This window comes from Gallinula chloropus (assembly GCF_964237585.1).
Source record: "Gallinula chloropus genome assembly, chromosome: 8".
In the NCBI taxonomy this organism is placed as follows: Eukaryota; Metazoa; Chordata; class Aves; order Gruiformes; family Rallidae; genus Gallinula; species Gallinula chloropus.
The window spans coordinates 13,229,838-13,254,420 of record NC_140093.1 but is presented as its reverse complement, the minus strand read 5'-3'; the positions used below and the strand labels follow the sequence as shown (position 1 = coordinate 13,254,420).

The window sequence follows — 24,583 nt, the reverse complement described above, 5'->3', positions numbered from 1 at the left end:
GGGTTCACCATAAAATGCCACTTGTGAGATACAATTCAGTTTATTGCATCGATCAGGAACTCGGCTGAGTAGGAATCAGCCCTTAGTAGTGGCTTTTAACCCTGACCTCACAAACGATGCTCCAATACGTTCTCTTTAACAGCTCCTCTGTAACAGCACAGAGCAAAACAAACCGCCACTGAACTTTTACAGGGCATCCCTGGAACAGGACGCTGCCCTGGCCGAGTCCTCCCATTGAAAATGTCACAACTGTTTGAGGTTGGTTCAATAACTGGCACTCAGCTCAGGCACGTGTGGGGACTGCTCAGCCCTACACTGCCTTGTGGAATGCAGGTGGTCACCTTTCTGGGCCACAGCTCCCGGTCCCCTGCAGACTGTCGTTCCGACCCAGACATCTCCAAGGCTTTCTAGCCAGCACTTCATGTGCAAAGACTGCTTTCTTTTTTGTTTCTCTAGCATTCAGAGTGTGCTTGGGAGCAAAGCCCCAGCTTATTAGCCACTGTACAGCAAACCTCAGCGGGAAGGCTGATTCCCCAAGTTATCTGAATACAATTGTGGGAATTATTACTTCATTTGAGCAAGCAGGGACCTTGAGAAAATGCCCTTGCTCCAGGCTCACTTGTGTGTGCCCAAGCAGTCCTCTAAGTCCCCCTGCAACAAATTTAGGCAAGACAGCCTTAGACACCAGAAACTGTATTCTAACATATAACCCCAACCTCCTCTGCTGAAATTCAAGATACAGATGTCCCACCCCATCTACCTCAGAGAAGGGGAACAGAACGTTGCCTTCTCCTGACAGCTGGGCCAGATTGAGCCACATACTCTGTTGGGAAAGGTTGCAGATGACCGACACTTGTTGCTCTGCAATGGCTCCTCTAAAATTAGACTTCCCTGCAACACCACAACGCCGTGTAAAACGGCAGGGTTACAACACCCCTCTTACAATAGCCCCGTTACGCGCCTCGGTACGTTTAGCTTATTTCACAGCACTGTCCCTACGCTGACTCACGCTCGTTTTGCAAACTGAAACAATAGAGCTTCCTTATATTAAGAGATTATTTTTTCTGCTGCTCAGGAAGGCCTCTGGGTTCTATCAATTACTGGAACCTCCTACAAAAACTGTCAGAAGCCACCTCAGAGCAGCTGAACCTCAAACACAGAAGTGTTTTTGCTGTGATAGTCGAAAATATCCGGATCTATTTGTAAAACAGCAGTGACACGTGTCACAACTGATACGAGATTATTTAAATCACCCCACACAGAAAACCTCCTCACCAGTGTTTCTGTCTCTGAAACACACCCACCGTTACAAGCATTAGCTTAGACAACATTTAGGCATTTTCCCTGCCTGGAGAAGTGCTATGAGAGCTGTGGAAAACCTGAGTATTGCAAGCATGGAAATAAATGCAGAGGATGAGCCTTTCCCAGCGCAATGAGCACTAAGGATATCTGAGCTGCCTGACAGTGAATGACAGCATCATGATTGGTTTCATTAAGTTACTTACCCAGCCCACCAAGGTTTTAGGTTTCGAAAAACGTTGGAAGACAGAGAATTCCTCAAAAACCCAAGGTTTTTCTTTTCACCCTACTTTTTACTTACTGCTTTTGGTACATAATTCGATGCTGCTTTTAAGAAGACACCAGCACACAAATCTGCCTTTTCCCTTGGAGATTTTAGACTGACCAGGAGATCCTCAGGGAGCACAAGGTGCAATTGCTTTGCTGAGGCAGGAGACCCTTAGAGGGGCTGGGTTTACCCACCTGGTCTAAGCGCAGAGCACCATCGATGAAGCGCTGCTTGCGGAGGTGCTGGGCGATTCGATGCAGGTTCAGCACAGCTTGATGGATCTCGGCTACTGAGTGCTGAGGGGAGACAGGAGGAAGTTCTTCAGGTGAAAACACCTTCCCGGGGTTTTCAATCATACCCTGGGCATGGTCGTAGCTTAGCTTCACACAGGAGCAGATGACCGTCCGCCCAAACCATTCATCAAGGATCTGCAAGATTGGAAAGCACAAATAGACCTGAGGGCTTATTCTTCCAGTGCACAAAAGCTCAGGAAGTGGTACAAACACTGAAAGAAATGACACTAGATCTCATCACTGACTGAACTTCAAGTGAAGATCTTCTCATACTGAGGCCACCAGAAGGCTTTCTCCAGTGTCTAATAATGCACATGTGCATCATAAAGTCTTTCCATTGTATAGGAAATGCCTTGGCCTCTCCTCCTTTATCTGATTTCCCTCTTTCATACAGCTTGTAAGAGCTACAGCCCAGCTGGGAGTTGAAATCAGTTGACTCAAAGGTAACCAGGAGCAGGGATGGCAATAGGCAGACAAGAGATCCTTCTTTGCATGTGTGCATCTGAAACACAGCAGACTGCATCCCACCTCTTAGGGCAGGATGCTGGGGGCTGGCCCTAAAACACTCCATTTTCAGGAGTACTGCAGGGACCCCAGTGTCTGCCTAGCACTTGTGAAGTACCTGACTAGGACTTTGGTGGGTCTGGAGGAGAGATGGCCCCTTGTTCCTCTCATCATGCCTATGGTCCTAGACCCAAACTCAAGCCAGGAATCTTTCTGAGCTTGCAAACCATATTCGAATCTAGAGGAAAATAATCCAGAAACTGTCTATAAAATAATTTTATTTTTAAACAGAAGCCACTCCCATTTTAAAGTCCATAACAGAATACCAATGTAGAAGTAGCAATTAAGAATTATTTCTTAAAGCAGAAAGGAAATATATAGATCAGCTGAGATCTATAGGAGAATCCAAAAGCTCATTGAGCCAGCAAGAAAGCACAGAGGGACAAAGGGCAGAAGGCTCTTCAGAGAAGTCAAGAGCATTGGCATGAGGGCTCTGGAGACGGACGTAGCCTCTGATAAACCATTCAGAGCACAAGTGCTCAGAGAATGAATGGAGAATTGAAATTCTGCTTTAGCTGCCAGTCCCACCTTACACCTTCATCAGCACAACAGGACAAGGTAAATTCTGCAAGTGACAGTGTCCAGGAAGAACAGCTGGGTCTCTCAAAGACACTCATCAAGGACATTGCTTCACAAAGGCAAACCCTGTTAACAGGAGGAGACTGATCCCTAAAATACCTCTGCTGACACCCTCCTCTGTGCCCCACCAGACATATATGTAGTAGAATTCAGCGGCTCAGAGCTCTGAAAGTTGCAAGGCATTTAAGCCCATTTCTAAGGAGAAATTGTCCTTATAGCTGAAATGCAGGAAGTGATGCCTTGCAATGGAAAGTCCTCTGACCCCCATGGTTATTCTGTGTGCCCCTTTCTCTATGTCAAGAAGAAAGACAGGAAGAGAAAGACATAAAGCTGGACAGAGATGCTGCAAAAGTGCTGGCTGCACCTGCTCTGTGCTCTGCTGCATCCTGTTAGATGTGGTCCAGCTGCTTGTGGTGATGGGGCACCCGCATCCTGTGGGTCACTGACATCTGATGAAACCCACTGGACTCAGAAAAACCTTTCTGATAATAAGCATGCATGATGTCTGGTGTGGAAGAGGCTCCACTGCTCTTTAAATGATCCACTTCTAGTAAGATGAAGACTATTAGCTGGTTAGCAATAGAGACATGTCAGACTTCAGGAAGGCATGGATGATTCTCAGGCACCAAAACAGTGTTGTTCCATGTTGAGATGACCTGGGAGAAAGGCTGAGCAGCCTCCACTTCAGCTGACCACTTCTACAGACCTTCTGTTTGCAAAAGGCAGCTCTTCCATCTTGCCATTCAAACATTTTCAGACACTACTTCTATTTCAGTGTAAACCCTGTGTGTAAAAGCAGAGCTGCCAGACTCAGCCTTGCTGCAGCAAGCAAACTTAACTCTACCCACTGTCCAAATATTTCCTGGAAATGCCCTTCATCTCTGCCTTCAGCAGCCATCCAAGCAGACCGAGGGTAACTACAGCCTTGCATCCCTGGTTTGGAAACCCCACCAGAGGAACAGGCAAGTTCCTTTTTCTGTGGGGAAAGCTGCTAAAGGCCGGCTGGCCCACGTACCAGTGCCTGATGGACAGGAAAGCAGTTTGGAGGAGGAACATTTGGGGGATGTGAGCTGGGACTCAGAGATTACAAGCAGCCCACAAAGACACGTCTGTAAGATCTCCCCCAGCACAGCAAACCTGGTGCACCCAGACTCCAGGCAGAGTACCAATCTGAGACATTTTTAGGGTTATGTTAAGGCTTCCCCCAGCTCTGGCTGCTTTTGAGAAAAAGCTGCAGTGCCCAGCACATTTTGTGATGGCAGGCAACGTGGCTCAGCTGAAACCCTCCCAGTCAGGTCAGTCCCCAGTGGTACAGGTCTCCCTGAGGGTGTGACATCGCTGTGCAGGAGGTTGAAGAATTTCTCTGCACAAGGAAGTGTCCATGTCACGTCCTGGCTGATGACAACAGTTCTGAGCCTGGAAGACACATTGTTTGTGTAGGTTGCTTCACACTGAAGCAATTTCTCTTCCTCACTGGAAGAAGGAACAAGCAGGGCTGTGCTTCAAACCAGCAGGAATAACTTTAAAAGGAGAGTTGCATCGCTTGTTTTCAAATATCTTTCTGTTGACTGCATCCCAACACGAACGTGCCGCGTTGTTCCTATAAACGCCCAGCTCTGCTTCTGAAGAACAGCACAGATGCAACAATATGGGCAACGCCTCTGCCCTTGGAAAGTCCTCTCGGATACATCATGTCATGCTATCCCACTGGAGTCCATGGAGCTATGTGGAGTGCTCCTCAGGCAACATTTTGTTTCGCTTATGGAAAACTAGAAGATAAAACCTCCAGAACCCAAAAGCAGCTGAAACAAGAAAGTTCCTGTCTCCCAGAAAGGGCTGAGCCTGGCATTACTGTTCTAAAAGAAACAAGAATTAAAAACCCCAACGACCTGTCAATGGTCACAAAGGAGGAATCTGTGTGGGTTTTCCTTGGGAGATGTGCTTTGGAACAGTAGCAGCAGCTCAGCGCAGCTCACACCTCCAGCTGTGCTGTGAGCTCTGCTCTGCAGGCTCAAGGCTCTGACACTGCTGTGCACATGGGGTGCAACCAAGGGCTCTTCAGCCTCATGGGTCCCTCGCTGAGGAATGTCCTGTCCCCAGTGTCAGTGTCTTCAGGACTCTCCACCACTAGCCAAGGTCTTCACCTGATATTCAAATCAAGTGACTAAGGGTGCTGTCCTGAAAAGCCTCCTAGGAGAAACCAGTCTGAGGAGATTGCAGTGCTACTGCTCTCTGAGGGACAGCATGGCCATGGCCCAGACTGGGCTCCATCAGAGATCAGCTCTCAGCTGATGAGCGAGGCAGATGCCACAGCTCCATTTTCCTGCTGGTCAGACAGGGCTGAACACTGTCTGAAAAGCAAGTAACGAATATATTGCAGGGGACAAGAGACAAGATTTAATTAAAAGCTTATTTTAATCAAGACTTGACCATTAGCTGTTCAAAGACCACTCAGTCAATAAAAGGCCCGCCAAGTAGCTACTATTAGAAGGCCTCATGAGTAATGGTGCTGTCGCTACAGGAAGTCAAACGCTTGTCACAGCGACCAAATAAAAGCCACCTTGGTGCCAGAGCCAGGACTGGCTGGAGAAATGCAGGTGTCAGGCTGCAGCTACACCTCACCACAGCGCAACACAAGATTCAATATCCTCAGGAGAGGCATGGATCATCATTAGGAAGTAAAGTTAATCTTTGTGGAAAGCTACTAAACTGGCATAAGGAATACCCTGCACGGAGAGTGCAGGAAAGGAAAGGAGTATTTCTGGGTATGGAAAGCGTATGTTGCATAGATCAGAGAGTCCTCTGGTAGGGGCAGGCTTTACCCCTCCCCGATTAGCATGGGGACCCTGTGATGGCCAAAATGGAGATTGCTACGGTTATAAAGCATGTGGGAGGAGAGAAATGGAGACCTGGGGAGAGCTGGGAGACAGCTGAAGGCAGCTTGCAGCACTGATAGGCAACTTCCACAACTGCTCCCTGGAAATAAGACATGCAGAGGATGGAGCTGTGCCCTTGCTGAAGAGCTATCACGCTTTATTTGAATCGATGTAATTTGTGGCTCTGAATAAGAATGAAATAGTCTGTTTACCAGGGAGGCCACAAAGGGATACTTTCCACATCCTCTGCATTGCACAGGCAGGGCTGGAACCGGGGCGGGGGGGGGGGGAACATCTTGTGCCACCCAAAGCATTAGCCTTGGATTGCTGCTGGAGGTAAGACATTAAAATGGGTGGGTGACCTGGCAAGGAGCAGGAAATTCTCTGTTCCTGAGATATTCTTCCTTTCCTCACCATGCTGTGAGATTATCCCAATTGGAAGCTCCCATGGTATCACATCAGTAAGACAAGATACAGGGACAGTCCTACACCCTCCAGTATTGTTCACCGACATGTCCTTTGCTGTGCGCCTGTGTGTCAGGGGATGGCGTTTGTACCACCCTGTCTGGAAGAGTTGGGGCTGGCCACCGAGGGGGGACTGATTACAGAGTTACAGAATGTTAGGGGTTGGAAGGGACCTCAAAAGATCATCTAGTCCAAAGCAGGATGAGTGCCTGCTACTTGAGGTACCTTGCCTTCTGGAGTCACCTTCCACATCACAGAGAAAGTCAACCTATCTTGCATGGGATTGAGACTGCACAACTCCTCACAGAGCAGCCTGGGAAGCATCGGGATCACCTGGAAGAGAGGAAAGATACAGGCTTTTAGCAGGGACCTGTCTGTGGCCAAGCTTCCCTGACCGGTTGGTAAGAGACAGGCTCAACAATGCACAAAAGGACAAAATGCATTAAACCTTCGGGCTCACATTCTCCATGGCTACGTCACAGCTCTGGGATGCATCACCCATGACAGAGCTACGTCACATGGGGAACAGCATGCTGGCATGGAATGAGTAATAACCCAAACCCTGCGAAATGAGAGGAAGTGAGACACAGCTAAGGCCACCGACACACACATCAGCCCCATCCCTCAATGAGACCAGAGGGAGCTGTCAAGTCTCCAACCTGGGAATCATTCCCAGCACTGTAACCCAGCGATGGTTACAGGAATGCAGTAACCACCCTGGAGTACCCTGCATCCTGCATCCTCAGTTATGCAAACACTTCACTCTGCAGCTTTTAAGGTGACCAGTTTTGGTCTGTTTTCCATTTCTTTCCCATTGCCATTTTGACACAGGGAAGAATGAGGAAGGCTCAGCACATCAGGAAACTTGACATTGAAGAAACATGGTCCTGGCAGTCAGGAGCTGAAAAGCTTGGATTTGGGAACTGTTTCCTGCTTTCCACTGAAGACTCTCTAACCAGGGAAGTACTGCAAGTCTGCTCCCCGCAAAGCCCAGAGGAAACTTCTCCCATGCATTGCAGGAGCAGTGCATGGCTTTAATAAAGACTGAGCCACGCTTTGCAGCACAGCCAGGCCCATGTAGATGTTGGTGAGATAAACACGAACATCTGTTTGGTGACTGTTGAACAGTGTTTACAAACAGAGAGAAAAATTACTATTTTACTAAACTCAACTCTGTTTGCAGAAAAATGTCAGCCAGTAGGAAATTCTGGCAGGGCTTTTTTTTTTTTTTTTAAACCTGTGTTAATTCCTTACAACTAATCAATATTTCTGCTGCTGAACACCGAATTACCAAACCACAAATTACTCACCTGACTACAGCAACAAAGCAAAAGCTTTGGAGCATATTCACTCACACTAGAGCAAATCTGAGCAGCTCCAAATGTTTCTACCACCCCTGAATTATTTTCCAGGTGAAATCTGCAGTGAAGATAATATTTAGCAGCTGTTTAACGAAGCAAACCTAATTACTAGAGTTTCACATTCTTATTTCCCTTCCCATTATTTACTTTTGTGAAGAAGCAGTAACTGCCCTCAAAGGAGAACCACGTTCCTCTCCTGGTTTATTCTGCGTGGCAGTGTGGGCTGGTGTATCCCAGAAAAACATAGAAATGCTCTACTTGGTAGCCATAAAGTATGTTAGCTATTTAACTTGGTTTCCATTTTTATTGCTCTGCTGCACCACCCTCTAAGTCCAGGACCAGCAGCATGCAAACCCTGCTCTCCCAAACTCCGAATCGACACCGATTTAATGATTTGACACTGATTTGATGATTTCCGAGACAAGACTTTCTACCTGGCAGCCAGGGAAACAACTGTTCTTCAAAACAGTATGGAAGGGGAAGTCTCATGTGTGCCTCAAGCATACACACTTCTTATTTACCTTCTGCTTTGAGGGACAGGCTCGTAAAACATTTAATCACATTTGTGGTTTGGCACCAGGCGATGGCTATAAATCCATTCTAATTGCAGCGCATATTAACGCCAAAAGGTTAACTGTGCGGTCTCTGACCGTCAAGGAGTCGCTTGCAACATGAATCAGCAGCACTGGTTCAACTGGAAGGTCACAAGGGCGCAGATCATGATAAGCTGTTTCCCGCAACACAAAGGCCGTCAGCTCTGTTATTCCCTTTGTGAGCAGTACATTAACAATACCGGTACATTCATAACTCACAGGTCCAGTACGTGAGCTCTGCCATGCTGCCTGGAAGGACCCGCACCGCAGGGTTGTAAATTTAGCATGAGCGGTGCCAACCCAGAGCAGAAAGGAGAGAAAATAGCTTTTAGAGACTATCGGAAATCCCTGCCTGCCTCAGACCGCCCTGTGAGACCCCGAGGTTTGGGTCAGAGTGAACAAAGCACTGGTAATTTAATAACAGCTCCCATGCCCTTTTCCACGCAAATTAAAAGCTGCAGTTACTGGCTTTTCTCTCTCTGCCCCCTTCTGCGATTGATTACCTGATAATGGTCTGTGCCTGTGCTTACTGCATATCTCTCCGCCTTTGCACATCCTCTTTCCCTTCCCATCTCCTGAAGCAGTACCAGTCTGCTAGAAAAATGCCTGTGTGAAACATGAAAGCCCATCCAGGAAGAATGGCCCAGACAAAACAACAGGATACTCGCTTTAAGTGTACTTGAGCAGGATTAATATCCGATTCGAGAGGCTATAATTCTATGGAAGGGCTTTCAATGATGTGAAACACAAGCAAAGCTTTCACTCAGATTATAATTACAGCACTAAACTCTCACCAAGCAATTAGCTGTAGCAAACCTACTGTTAAACAGGGAAGCATCAACACACGTTACCCTTGCTTTACAGGAGAGAAACTTCAGGCAAAGTAACTTAACCCAGCCTGTGGAGGAAGCTTCACAGCAGAGCAAGAACTCAACCAACTTCATCCCAGGCTCAGAAATACATACAGACCATAAGACAATGTGACCTTGTGTTGAAGGTATTTCAATTTTATCTACCTCACTGAATTAAAAGAAGAAACCTGTTTTCAGCACCATGACAGCCTTGGCTAACTGCCTCCCTCTGCTTTAACATCCCGATTCCTCTTTGCACTCTAACGGATAATAAACCCACTGGCACAAAGCACAGAAGTTTAGGTTATAAATACACTTGTCCTTTTTTCCTTAACACGATACGGTCACGGGCTGAAAGGATTCTTAGCAGTTGCAAGCCCAGCATTTAACATACAAAGGTGCCACAATTGTGTCACACTTGGAGAGTGAGATGTTTTGGGAGTTATCCCAGGGGCTGACCAGGAGGAACGTTTGCAATAGGATTATCTCCATCCCTTTCTGAAGGAGACGCAGGATGAAAGGAGATTTCCCTAAGTACTTCTTTAATGTCCAGATTTGCAAAATATCAGGGTTGCATAGCGTCGCCTCAAATAATCCAGAGGTTGCCCAGCATCTTTTAAACACTTTGCCCTTCCCGTGACTGTCTGCCAAGAGACAGCAGCGTCTGCCAGCTGCCCTGCAGTGAGTGCCACGGCACACAGAAATCCGGCTAGCTGAAACACTGCCGAGGGACATCACCTCCAGCATGGAGCAGCTTCCTCAGCAAATTGCTAAAGATTTGCCTATGCTGGGGATCGCATCATTCAGCTTGATTTTACTGCAGGTGGGAATAAAGTCACCTGAACTTATACAGCACGCTGGCTTTGGCTGGGCAGAGCTCCTTCTCTCCACAGCAGCTGGTATGGGGCTGGGCTTTGGGTTTGTGCTGAGAGCAGCGTTGGTGACACAGAGACGTTTTCATTCCTGCTGAGCAGCGCTCACACAGAGCCAAGGCCTCTGCTGCTCCTCACCCCACCCCACCAGCAGCAGGCTGGGGGTGCACAAGGAGTTGGAGGGGACACAGCCAGGACAGCTGACCCCAATGTTTAAAGGGATATTCCATACTGTATGGCATCACACTCAGTGTGTAAAGCTGGGGAAGGAGGAAGAGGGGGATGTTGGGAGTGATGGCGTTTGTCTTTCCGAGTCACTGTCAGCGTGGCGGAGCCCTGCTTTGCTGGACACGGCTGAACCCGCCCTGCCCATGGGAAGCAGGGAAGGAATTCCTTGTCTTTGCTGGCGTGTGCAGCTTTTGCTTTACCTATTAAACTGCTTTTATTTCAACCCACAAGTTCTCACTTTTACCCTTCCATCCTGCTGGGGGGGAGGCATGAGTGAGCGGCTGCCCGGGGCTAAGCTGCCAGCTGGGGCTAAACCCCAACATACAGGGATCATACAGGTGGAACAGAGGGGTGTATAAACGTAATTGAATCTAGAAATGCAGTTGGAAAGATCCAGCGGGGCCAGAGAAAAACTTTCACAATGAAAAAAAAAAAAAAAAGGACCTACAGCCCTCAGGAAATCTTTCCTAATGAATGTATGATAGAAACGAGGGGTGGAGAAAGGCTCGGGTGGAGAGAGCTTGCCTGCTTTTCATCCCTCTCTATCAGTCAGACTAATAAAAGACATCGTCTCTCCCCACAAACCCAGCAGGGCCCAGGAGATTCTGGAAAGGGCACTTTGAGTGAGAGGCTGCTATCCACAACACTCACAGCTGTGGGCCTGCATTTCAAATCAAGCTACAGAAAAGAGAATTTCTCCCTCCCTATTTCCAAGTCACACAGAATCACAGAATCATAGGGGTTGGAAGGGACCTCGAGAGATCATCGGGTCCAATCCCCAGGCAAAATCTCCAGCACTGCCCAGCAGCCCCCTCCCTCCACTACCAGGCATCCCCGCGGGCAGCCACCCGGAGCAGCGGCCAGCAAGGGAAAGCCAAGGAGAAGCTCACACTGGGCCTAGGGGGTTTCCTGTGTATGATTGTCCTTGGGGTTATAAAACATGGGGATCTGTAACTGTGGCTGGCCACGGTGCTTAGCAGCTGGCTCCTCTGAATGGTGGAATCACTTTGGACGTGGAAGATCTAACCTCTTGCTTGTCAAAGGCCTTGGTTTTCTTCTGGTTTGCCTCTTTGGCTAATAAAGTGCTTCCAGAAACCAAATGCAAGTTTCCAGCCTCAGACTTGTTCCTAGGGAGCCGGGCAGTGGGAGGGAGCACATCCATATTGGGATGATAAAACTCCCCGTTCACTTTAAAATCAGAAACATCTGCTCATCCAGGACTGACTCACTGGCCAGGTTCAGAGCCGGGTAGCCAGGGCAGCTCCCATCAATGGACTTGCAGCTTTTCAAGGAATGTACAGGGAAAATCCATCAATTAACCAAAGGGAAAAGGGAACAAACCCTGGTTAGGAAAACTTCCTATTTTCCCAAAGTTGCATGGACAGCTTTGCACCCTTCCAACAACCCCCTTCTGCTGGCGCTTTGCTTGACACCCCGGCATGGTGCTCAGCTGCCGGCTGGGGCTAAACCATGACAGGCTGCCAGCTCTGGCTTGGTTCAGTTGGTTACAACCACCACTGACACCCGGGGTGAGCCCTTCTCCCACCACCAGTCCAACAAGGAGGAACTGTATTAACTGAGAGTTTCCATCAGCTGCTCTCCAGAGCTGGGAGGAGGACACCAAGGTCCCACGGTGGGGTGGGCTCAGCAAGCTTCTTTGCTTACACACCAAAAGACACTGAAAGGAAGTAGGCAATTTGTTTATGAGCCAAGATTTCTGCTCAAGGCTTGTATCAACACTTCCATGAATTCAGATTTCGAGCAACTCTGTTACTCAGCCTGAGATTATCAAAATATCAACACCCTGACAACCTGCTGGTGTCAAAAGTGAATGTCTCGAAGTCCTTGGACTCGGTGTGAAGATAGGCTTACAGTTCCAATCTTTGATCTCCAGTATAAAATAGGGCCGATAAAATATTATAGGGATTTACAGCTGACCTCTCACTCGAGCTGCTTCACACCTAAAATAACACCGTGGGATGTGCCAAAAAAGAGGAAACTGTTTAGGTTTTCTTGCTTCTTAACACCCGATACACTCTTATTTCAAATACTTTTGACTTTTATTAAATAGACTGCTAGCAATTACACAATAACTGCCCTTCTGGATACATGGTTCAGGCAAATTAAATATGTGGCTTTATTTAACTTCTCTGGGAGGATTAGCATGGTGCTAACCTCTAGCAGAATCACAGCTGTCTTAGGAAACAGTTCCATCAAAGGAAAGCATACTTTCTACAAGAGTCATGCTACCATCTTGTTTCAGACAGCCTGGCTGCTTTCCTTTGCTCACCCCCCTCCCCTCCTTTTCATCTCTTGCAATTAAAATATTGACCATCCACCATCTAACCTAGTTTGTGCTTCCAAAATACATTTTATGCAGGGCAGAAGTGTGGATAAAACACTAATCCTGACTGATGGGCAAGGGTAGTTGAGGAGCGATTGAAATTACAGGCAGTAGATAACAATGTTGGCATCACACACCCCACTCATTACTAGTGCTGGTGGGGGGAAAGCACTTTGAAAGTAAACTCAATTAGCTCTTGAATGAACAAGATTTCCAGGGAGAATGCTTGCTTCTCCCTTAAAAAAACAAAAGAAAGAAATCACATGCCTTCGAACAGTATTTTATGACTTGGAAATACTGCTACAACATCTTCCTGGACTGCAGCTTTGCTGCCCTGCAGTGATTTTCCCCCTGAGCCAGCCCACATTTCCCATAGCGAGCTACAGCCATTGAGTCATCTATCAGAGAGGGAAGCCAAGGGCTTATCACCGCAGAGGCTGTAGGACTGGGAAGGCTCTGGTGGCAGAACTGCTGTTTCCATGAGATACACGTTGCTTCCCACTCCTGGAGAACAGTAAGTCACCGGTAACCGGTGTCTTCCAGCGCAGACACTCCTCGGTCCCACACTGCAGCACTGTTGTGCTGTTGGGCTCACTACCACCCACCCAGCTTGGGCACTTTGGCATTGCTATTGTGGTTACTCCACACAACCCATACCCACAGAGACCTAAAACCCACCAGACTCACTGAGCCCCCCTGCTGCTATGCCTCGCTGTTTCTACCTAAGGAAGTTATGGAACAGCTACTCAAGGTTAACAGCTTGATATCAGACTGCTAATTTGATTTCAATAGTGTAAAATATATCACTTTATCATATGGAAAGTGCAGAGAGGACACAGTAAGCCTCTGGAACTAGCATTGTTACCAGACCCTTCCCAGATAGCAACCTGAGAACATCCAGGAAGGGAACCCTTCCCAGATAGCAACCTGGAAACATCCAGGAAGGGAACCCTTCCCAGATAGCAACCTGGAAACATCCAGGAAGGGAGGGGAAGAATCACTCCTAACCTTAAGTAGCAAGTCGGATATGTTTGTTTATTATACAAAAGATGCCCCGCCATCCAGGAAAGGGCTGCGGAGACAAGGACTTCAGCCTGACTGAATGAGAGCATGGGGAGAGGCAAAATAATCTGCTCCTATGAGATTGCCTTGACACTCCTTTTCATGCAGCCAATGCCTCAAGCCAACACAGGATGCTAGCAGCAAAACTTCCCAACCCCCCCGCACACACAGTGCCAGCAGCATCTGATGAGCTAGGAAGTGTTTCTGCACATTCAACTGGAAATGAGACAGGCACCAACAAAACCTGGATGTTTCCTTCCCAATAATGCCCACTTTGAATCTGATTGTTTTTAAAGCAGTCAACTTTAAACTTGACTGGAACGTTTGATTCTGTTACACCAAAATCTGTACAATTTCAAGTATCTTTTCACTGCTTGAGGGAAAAATATAATTCCTCCAGTATTTGGGATACCCAGATAAAAGTCTCTGCAATGCTGTTGTACCTCGAGCTGTGAAATTGCACAGGATGGTTTAGACCCTACTCTGCTGTGCATTCACTTCTCAGAGGGATAAGCTAGTACTGCTGCACTGAAGACAAAGACAAAACTCCACCACCACATCTGCAAATTTCAAGTTCCCAGTAGCAAAGCAGACAAGCCAGTTTGGGTTCGTCAGGCATATCTTGGGTGAACACAGCGCACACATAGCTATGTGCAGCTCTGGGCCCTGAACTAGCTCCAGATCAGCAGCATCCTGCTCTCAGGGAGCTGCTCATGAGCCAGATGAACCCAGGGTAGGCAGCAGCTACATTAGCTCTTGTGTTTGCATCAAGTACACTCGTTTTTGTAGGTTTGTTCCAACAATAACCAGGTTTTGATCATGACCATCTGAAGATGAGCCTTTAAAATGAGTTTATGGTAAGGGGAAGACAGAGGTGTCAGACAGGAGAAGGAAAAGCTGTCCTTACCTTTTGCACCAGGTAGACACTAGTTGCTCTTTCGCTCGCGACTTTATCCAGCGCCGTTTCTTCCAGCACGAAGTAGCTCACATCGGCGATGTGAACGCCCACCTCGAAGTTCCCTGCAATGGCAGAAGGAAGTCAGCAGGCTGCAGGTGGAAACAAACTGCTGACATGCTCGAATTCACAGCCACTGTGGCCACACCATACGAGCGAATACACACGAGTGAATCCTCAAGCACAGCAGTGGATGTGTGAAAACCCTTAAACCCCACACCTTTCAAACCAGGAGCTTGTAACAGTGAGCCCAGTTCTCATCCCTTTGCTGGCAGACAACAGCAAGGGAGCCCCCCTTACAAGCACCTGGCAACGCAGGGCACAGTTCCCCAGGTACAGAGCAGTGGGTCACACATACTTTTGGGTTCTCAGAGCTGCACTTGTTTCCACTTCACCTGGGTTGAGCCCAAATTGCTGCTGGTGACCTAGGAAGTCTTCAGTGACTTTGGATCAGGCTATGCAGAAGCGCAGCTGTCCACAAGCATAATATTCCCACTGTTACCCTGCCTTCCCTTCAGATTAGGCTTTTTATCCTTTAATTAGAGTCCAGTCCAGAAGGATCTTAAAAGTTAGGCTAGAAAGGCGTACTATCAAGTTTATCACGAAATTTTGGCAATAATTCGTGTTTGGAAGTAGTCATCACCCTCAGCTTTGGAAGTAATTAGTACCTTGGTCCAAGAAATTCTGGTTTGATAATCCTCAAAGGAGCCTGTTGACCTTTGTTTTCTCTGGAAGGACTGGGCTAGATCTGAGGTGCTTATTTGTAGAATACTTCTAAGTGCTGCGGGTTCCTAATTATAACAGTTGGTTCTTCAGAGGAATTCACTAACTTCTTGGTATCTCTAAATATTGTTTCTTTCCTTATGTTTTTTTAAAGACAATGTAATAAGATACCATGCTGGTGACAAAGCTGTTTGCTTATACACCTTGCAAAGAATATTATCAAAGCCTTTCTCTGGAGTGTCACGTTTTTGAAGGTTAAACGGTTCGTAGCTGCCGTCGTTACGCAATGCATCTGCCCCTGTGCCCTTCCCATGGGTACTGCTGCTAGACTGCAGCAGGGTGGCAATGGAAATGTACACAGGCAAAGAGGAAGCGTGAGGAGGTTCAAGCTCCTATTAGGAAAGCCACCCAGCCCATGGCATCCCCAGCTGGGGGTTCAGGTAAGTGAGCACTGACACGTTTGTGCAGCACTTTGAATGTGGAAGCGTCATCTTGCTCCTTGTGCCGCTTCTGTACGCTCGACAGAGCGGGGATGTAAAGGCAGCTCAGGGAAGGTGGGAACGCTGGGCTTTAGATCTGTCCACATAACCTGGAGTCACTGGAAGGTCCTGCAGAGAGTAAATATGACAGCAGCAGGGGGAGAGGGCAACAATCCCATCGCCCACCAAGGGACAAATCCCACCACTCGTTAGGAAGCTGGGAGAAAAGACTGAGGATGAAGTGGTTCACCTCGGAAAGCTGCCTACAGCTGTGTTGTGATACTATCACATGCCTTCAAAGCCGCTCTACACGGATTAGGCATCCAAGCCTAAAACTACTTAGACAGTAAGTCTTAGACCAACAGTTCAACCAACAGGTTTAATATTACACGAACTAAAAGCCAGCACACTCAGAAGGTAAAAAAATATTGAACACTTTGAAGTCAATATTGTAATGTATTGACCCTGCAGGCAAATATTGACGAAAGGAAAAGGAGAGGGGGTCATTACATCATGCCTTTAATCGCACTTTAATTCAATATGTGCACTGTTACATACATGAACTTTTTGTCCTCGGTAGAAAATCGACAAACTAAGAAAGATCTCATTGCATGAGATAATAAAACATGGAGCTAGCCAACGAAAACACACTGAGCAGAGTTAAATTTCATTCAGGTTTCCCACCAGAGCTTCTAAAAGCCGGGGTCAGCATGAGCCCCCTGCTTTTGAACTTTTAATAGAAATTCTATCTAAATATTTTCTTACATACATTGACATAATGCAAACTGGCAGGTCTTGGGTTTGTCTTGCTCAAGTATGAATCACCCTATCTCCCTCACCCCCAAAAAATTCAGACCAAGAGAACTTGAAGATACAGCCCAGCGATCAACCAATCTGATTTCACTGCTTCTGAACATGTTGGATAAGACACCAGCCTAAGCCTGCACAGAAATACCTGCCTACCACTTTTTCCTGGTTTATTTGCTAATTAAAATGAAAGAGCTTTGTGGATAGAGAAATACTGTTCACCAGGATTCTCTTCCAGGTCCACAAACAGTTTTTCTAGTCTCATTAATTTTTATGACAAAGTCACACATTGTAAGTCTGGTGTTATTTCCCAAGGAAAAAAGAAAATGTGGCCTGAATGAAAGGAAAAGAGAGTTAAACCAGCACTTGTTTATTGAAAAGGTCTTGTCAGAGAACAGAGAAGAGGGGGAAAGGGTGGACACCGCATGGACCACACACCACAGGCTGCTACACACAGCCTACTCCACCTTCATTTTGATGAAGAAATTAACTTTTCCAGCAAACAGGCTTCAAGTGTTGCATGTAGCAATCTGCGATAGACTTCATATCCTAAATTTCTTACAGAAACAAGTCCTATACAAACCACAGACTTGCTTCATCCCAAATTTAAGTTTCTCCTACAATGAAGCTAAAGCTGCTCAACAAACCCTAAAGCTAGGTACACACTACCAGCTTAAGAAGTCTTTTTTCCCAAAAGGAATTTACATACAGGAGATTAAGCCAGACACTTCATATGCTGATATTAAAGCAAGAGCTGAAGGAAGTATCTATTGCAATGAAAAATGCTGAAGGCACTTGGATGGCTTCTTCCCCTCAGGATCTCAGATTTTTTTTTATTTAAAATCATTTCATCTAAAAGAGGATGCAAAAGTGTCATCCCAGTTAAACACCACCACTACAAAGCTGCTACATGGAAGACATTTAGCAACAGAGAATGCAGTTAAGAATCAAGCACCATGTTTTATTAACCAGCTGTACCCTACTAGCCTCTTCACAAATACAGAGACAAGGCAATGGAGATGGGAGCTCTATTTGTAATTATGCTATGGCATTGCAAAACCCAGTAATGAGGCCCTCTGCAAAAAGAGCTCACCTCCTGAGGTCTGCGAGTAGAAATAGGGAAAGGCTTGGGTACTCCAAAGCTCCTCCTGGGCCAATGGTCTGTGCAAGAGGGACAGGATTTTTTGCCACCTTACTGCACACAAGAGTTCCAATGCCCTTGCAGCACTGCATACAGAGAAGATGGTTTCCCTTTTTCTCTACCATCATCTAAGCTGCTGGAATGGTAGAATATATGATGGACCTGTATTTCTCCAAGTTTCTAGAATCCTGGTTCCCTTCAAAACTTATCAAGTGACAGAGCTACAAGCAGCAGGTCTCCCCATAGGGACCACTGGAGAAGGTTTGGCTCCTTGGTCTAAGAACCCAGTTTGTTTGAACCCACGCTGAAACCTTGTGTGGGTAGCACTGATACAACACTAAAATCAAAGGAGAATTGGTGGCACCTCACAGAGGAACAAAGAACAAGCTGTTCCTTTTTAACATTTTTTTCACTGATGATCTCATCCTCTATGACAAAACAGTTCAAAGAACTTTTTCTCCTTCTTTATTGAGGAAAACTATAAACAAAAAAAGGATTAGCAAGAAAAAGCTGGACAAGAAGGAAAAAGCCCTTGTAGTCTGTGTATGCTCCCTAAAACCAGCCAAGCCAGCAAGTCCTATCAAGTATTTGCCCCAGGAATTAGGAACTTGAATGTATTTGAGCAGTATATGCAAGGGAACACACTGACAGCACATTCCCTCTTCTCTGTCTTCAGCAACTCTACTTAGCCCAAATGCAGAGAGAAAGACCAAGCCAGCTCACTTCCTAACTTCACATACACACATTTTAGGACCGTGCAAGTTAAAGACACAACTTCTCCAGAATAAAGCAGCAGAAGGTAATTCTCTAGTGTGCAGACATTCTCCTTCCTTTTCATCTGGCCTTCAAGCAGTATGCTCCTCAGGAGGGAAGACACACACTAGCAGAGTGTTAAGTCAACTTAAAAGTTAACCAAGGTTATTTTGCATTAACCACTATTTCTCACGCTGTCTTTGCTCCTCAGTTATGGGGAAACATAAGAGTTCAAAGCAGATTGCAAAGTGTTTGCTCTAGCCAGAAAAAAAACCAGCGACCTGCCCGCTGCCAGCAACCAAAAGCCTGTTCCCTGGCTGGACCAAACTCTTGCAGCAAATAATTACAGCTCTTCCCCATCCCCCTGCCCCGGGGGTACCGTGCCGCTGCTCTTATCTGCAAAGTGATAGTTAGTGCCTTGTGAAAGTATACAGAAGTTGCATAAAGAGAGACAAATGAGGCCCTTCACCTACATGCAGAGTTAGTAGTGCTGCAGTAGAGCATGGGTCTCCATCAAGGCTGAGATTCTCATGTGGGATCGTGGGCAAATAGGTGAGGATGGTGTTTAGGTACAGAAGGGATAGGCAGAGGGGCCACATACAGCCACAGGGGTAGACAAAACAAATGTAGGTTGCACCAAGGTGGAAAATGGCACCAAGTAAGACTCTGGGAAGCTACAGAAGTAGCAACATCAACTGGAAGTTGCTGTGGACAGTCGCAAATCTTTAACATGTGGGAGACAGAGGGAAATGGCCAACCTCTTTTCAGTGGTCTGTGGGGACAGGATGAGGGGCAATGGCCTCAAGTTGGAGCAGAGAAGTTCTGCACCAATATGTGGTAGAACTTCTCCACAGTGAGGGTGACAGAGCCCTGGGACAGGCTGCCCAGGGGGGTGTGGAGTCTCCTTCTCTGGAGACAGTCAAGACCTGTCTGGATGCCTCCCTGTGCAACCTGTCCTAGGGAACCTGCTTTGGCAGGGGGGTTGGACCCAATGATTTCTTGAGGTCCCTTCCAACCCCTACAGTTCTGTGATGTGCCTTTAAATGAAGGACCTGATCCAAGCCCAAACTTATCTGCCTCTCTTTACCACATGTATGCACATCCATGGCTTAAGTGTTAGAGAAGTGTCCCTCTTGGGACAGAGACAGAAGCAAAGAGAGAAAAGAGAATGACTGAGTGGGAGGAAAGAGAAAGTGTGAAAGCAAAAAAAGAGCAAGATGGAGAAGAGGAAGAGAAGACTTTAATAGAAAAATAAAAATGGAACCATGGAAAGAGCGAGTTATTTGTCTGCTCTGTAGCCTGAAGACAAAGGTGGGTGGCTTTAATTCTCAGCTGAGGTTACTTTTCCACCGCAGGAAGCCAGGCTATTGTTCAGAAAATCAGACAGTGTGCTTTATTTTACTTATTTTAAAATAACAAGGAAAGTGCCTGTGTGCCCCAGGGCCATTTTGTTTTTTGAAAGTGAAGTGCAACTGAGCATAAACCCATTAACTTGTTTACCAGGAAACCAAATTTTGTAAGTTATCACATGATGGTCCTTTAGCCAACCGAAATGCAACTAATTACACCTTTTTAAAAAGCAAGTAATAGCTTTTTCCTTCACCAAAGGTCTCTTCCTTGACATAACCTCACGAAAAGACGCTGGCATAAGGAGCCAGCATCCTGTATCTCAAGAGTGTGGGACAAGTCCCCAGGGCACGCAGCAGCAACTTTTCCATCCAAGCACAAATATGAGTTTAGTAAATGTTGCAATAACTTCAAAAGAGGAAAAACTGTCTGCCCAAACAACAAGCACCTCTAAAGGGTAAGGAGCCACAAAACAATATGTACTACCAAATAGTGCCTCCAGGAGATGCCCCTATCCAAGCCCATCAGCCACCAGTTTGCATGAGAAATGTTCCAGAGGAAGATCCCCCTTAACCCTCCACCCACAGAAAGACTTTGAGATCATCAGAAACAGCCTGAGCAAGGTCTCAAGGTATTTGAGCTCTTTTCTGCATTATGCTCAGTCACTTTTTTCTGGGTTTGTAGCACCTGGAGGCATGGCCAAGGTCAGGACAGCATGGCAGTGCAGTCCCTCCAAGTGCCTGCATCAGATTGGAAACAGCAAAAGGGCTGGGGGTGGTTCAGGGCTTTTGCTTTGCTTCTTAAATCACAATTAAAACTTTCCTTTCGACCTTTTAACTCTTTAGGCTTTACAGATCCCATTTACATCCTTTCCTTCAGGAGCTGGGCTGAGGTAGGGACAATAAGCTGGGACTCTTACTGAACTGCACAACCTCAGGAGCTGCGAGAGACGGTCTGAACCCCCCATGTTACTAGAACTGAGACTGGCTCCAGTGAGACAAGGGTGAGACCAAAGTGAGAAATAGGGTGAGATCACAGGGGAAAGGAAAAAAATAAAGAGATTCATCTTCAAATGTTAACTCTTACCACACTGAAAACCTTGGCATTTCCTGGATTACTGGAAGCATCTGAGGAACCACTGTAGGAATGGTGATGTTGCGAAGTCGTGCTTCCAGCAGTCCTGAGAGTGCCAGGAAATATCCAAGGCATTTCACAGAAAAAGTGCAACAGGTTTCTGTTTTCTTTTTTTCTTCTTTAAGTTAAAAGGTCCACGTGGGACATCAATGAGCCCAAACTCCAGAATAACCCCTACCTGCTTTGTGTTGACTTTCAAAGCACTGGTTTACTCGAGCCTCCACCACCCTGACCTTTGGCCATTTTGTCTACGTTATGGAGACAAGTAAAATGTTACACACCCAAACCCATGTGTTCATTAAGTTCAATGAAAGACAAGTGAAGAGGAAAAGCAGAAAAGAGAAACCTTTCCTAAGCAGAACAGTTTCCAGAGTTTTCCACCAGCCACCAGCAATCCTTTAAATAGTTTCAGAATTATGAGGAGACTTTATCGGTCACTAACCTAAATGCTTGGGAGCAGGTCTCCCATGTGAACTTCATACAGTTTTTTGTCCACAGCAGTTCACAAATTCAGCAAGGTCCTAAACCTGCTTAACAGAACTGAAGAGTTACATTTTATCCCTCAACACAAACCATAACGTGCCACTTCCCATGTCCTGCACTACAGAGCCGGGAGTTCTACACACAAAGCAGCACAAGTCAAATCAGCTGAGCACTATTTTAAATACTTTGGCTAGGGTTAACGTTTAAAGCTCCTGCAAGGAAGGCACTCCCAACAATCCCCAGCTCTGAAGGGTATGGTCAGACAATGGTCTTGGTCAGCACGAGGTGTTCTTTGTGTTGGTGGTGTTCAATTTCCAACTCACATGAGCTGGAAGCATCTAAGCTGGTGATCAAACAGAAGTCAGGTTTCCAGACCTCACAGATCACATCACATTACTGAGGCACAAGTGTCCTAAGCTGTGGGTTGCCAGTGAACTCTGGTCAGCTCTTCATCACCTTGTGACAGGAGATGCTGTCATCCAGAATGCACCTACTGCCTGAACCAACCCCGAAAACTACCTTCAAACCTGATGTAATAACTCCAGAGAAGAATAAAAGAGCTCTTCTGTGCAAGTGGTATCACTGCACCATTAAGCTGGATACTTATACAAGGAAGGAATTCTCCTGAGGGAAAGACTCTAAATGCTCAGAAGGACAGAATTTACACAGCATGCACAAGATAAAACATTTAATCACAAACTGAAGGACACGGGGAACAATATCCCACAGAACAAGCCCGCTGCATAAAGAATTGTTCACACTGATGAGCAAGATACAACCAAGAATATACAGGTGAAAGCAGGGCATGAGTATTTCAATAGTAAACATCAGGACAGAGCACAGGACAGTTGGGGACAGATAGTGTAAGTGACAGGAAGTGAAGAGAATGTGCCATTCCTGTGGTATCACTGGCAGACTGACCAGACATGATGGTTCCTTACACAGCGATGCCTGTGTTCCACCTGTGAGTTTCCTCCCCATTCCCACGCTGGTAGCTGTTCACACTGCAGAGGGCCATGGGTGAGCTGGTTTCCTCTGTGCCTGCACAAGTGCCTAGGAAACTTTGTGAAATGCCAAACAGCAAGTTCCACTTAGAGGTTTTATAAATTGTATTGATTTCCTTGAGAGTTTCAAGTGCAATGAGCAAAATGAAGAGGAGTTACAATCTTCAAATAAATCAGATGTATCCACTGAACGCCAGTATTTGCTATACAGTGACCTCTGGGAGAGCTTCTAGATGGCTACTTATGACTTAGACCCAACATAAATCTTTGCTACTCAAAGTCTATGCCAAGCACTTGGCAGATCAATCTTCAACCCTCCACTAAGACAAGGTGTGAAGCAGGACGTTGAGGCAATGACTGAGCTGCTGTGAACTCAGATTCCAGCTCAGAAAGCACTCCTTTCTGCTAGGGAAAAGTTCCCAAGGGAGTCTCCCAGCAGTCTCTTAACAGTGAGGTTGCCACCCAGCATGATAAAGGCAAAAGGAACCATTTCTGATATTCACATCATGAATTGTTCTTATTGCTATTCCAAGACCCATTCAAGAGGCTAACTCTACCAGGAAATCAGTTGCCTCTGAGTTATGAGATGGGAAGTGGCACCCAGCAGCTTTCAAGATGAATTATGATCATTTTGAGTGTAGGATGTCATCCGGTTCCTACCATGAAGGTTTAGAATGGGGAGGGACCAGCCTGCCTCTGCCGCTAAGAGAGACCCTTTTGTGATCTCTCTACTGAACACAATAATCCAAGGCTGAGAGCCTGTTCCCAGCCATTCAAAGAGACCTTGGGACTTCATCCTAGGCCAAACACGTACAAGGTGGTACTTCCACTGAACAGCCTTGACATTTCAACTTTTTTGGGAACAGAAGGCTGAGATTTCACTTTTACCCATCTGACTTTATTGTTTATTTTTGGAAAGATGTCCAAAATATTTCCATCTGTACCTAGTTTTTCTGTGAAACTAGCATTAATAGTCAAAACCCAAGAAATACTGTCGTGGGTTTGACTGTAAGAAGATTCCTCCTGTTCAGCTCTCTTCTGAAAGCCCTGCAACCAAGTGAAAACAGCAGCTCAGTGATTCTGCTGGTTCCTGCCACTTAGAGCTTATAGCAGAGCAGCAGTAACTTCTTTGCTGCCTCTGTGCAACAGGACATATAACTGAAGTTAACCAGGTGGGAATTTATTCCTAGCTGCTCGTACCCTGTTAAGGTGTGCCTTCCTTCCTCATATAACTTCTGATTCTTGTCTGCTACATTTGCTGGAAAATCTTGTTTTCTCTAGCTCTGTCTGGTCATCACTTATCATTCACAGTTCTTCTACAAATATTCTCCTGGTCCCTCAGGTCCCCCTAGGACTCCTTAGGTCCTCTTCAGTGAACAGAAATCCTATACAGAGTGCTTTTAGATCTCTTTGTACAGGAATTTCTGGATCATCTCCCCATGACCCAGCTCCCTGAAGGCATTTGTGAGGTTTTTTCCCCTTCAATATACTATCAGACACTATTGGTTATAAGTCTGCATCCACAAATGCCAGCAATATCTGCTGGGATCCTCCTGCGCCTCTAAATCTTTGGGGAATTGTCCCAGGTCCTGAATTTATGAGTTGAAATGATCCAGAAGGCGACTTCACCCAGAGCATCTCTCCTTCCTGCCAGAAAGTAAATTCACTTCTGTGAGTAATTCTACTGGTATTTGCACATCTGTTTGCATGTTCTGCAGCCACGGTCTTCACCGGCTTAGTCCTTGACAGAAATTCTACTTCTTATTTTGTTTTAATCCTATGTCTTCTTCCTCTACAGCTTGCTCTGTGTACAGTCAACAAAAAGCCTTTGGGATAAGGATGGACTATACAAAGTATCTATACCTGATACAAAAATCCAGTGGAATAAATATGAATTACCCATAGGAAACCCTGCCCATTTTTCCTTACCCAAGCACTTAGCCCATCTTCTCACAAGTAGCTTTCAGATACATGCAAAAAAAAAATATTTTAACAAATTATATTCCAGCAATCAACACTCCAACCAAATTCAAACTTTCTTAATCTCCACCCCAATACCTTATCACCCAGTTTAACGCATCCATCCAGAGATTAGGCTCAGC

At 46.2% G+C, this 24,583-nt stretch overlaps 1 protein-coding gene across 1 annotated transcript in view; it reads right to left on the bottom strand.

The window, feature by feature from the left end:
* Nucleotides 1-24,583, bottom strand: part of DIS3L2 (DIS3 like 3'-5' exoribonuclease 2) — a 191,910-nt gene that overhangs the window by 62,152 nt on the left and 105,175 nt on the right. Inside the window, exons 12-14 of the mRNA XM_084267510.1 lie at nucleotides 14,563-14,675; nucleotides 6,570-6,677; nucleotides 1,762-1,995 (exon numbers count right to left, since the gene is read on the bottom strand). Coding sequence (XP_084123636.1) covers nucleotides 1,762-1,995; nucleotides 6,570-6,677; nucleotides 14,563-14,675 — 455 coding nt within the window. The remainder of the gene's footprint in view (nucleotides 1-1,761; nucleotides 1,996-6,569; nucleotides 6,678-14,562; nucleotides 14,676-24,583) is intronic.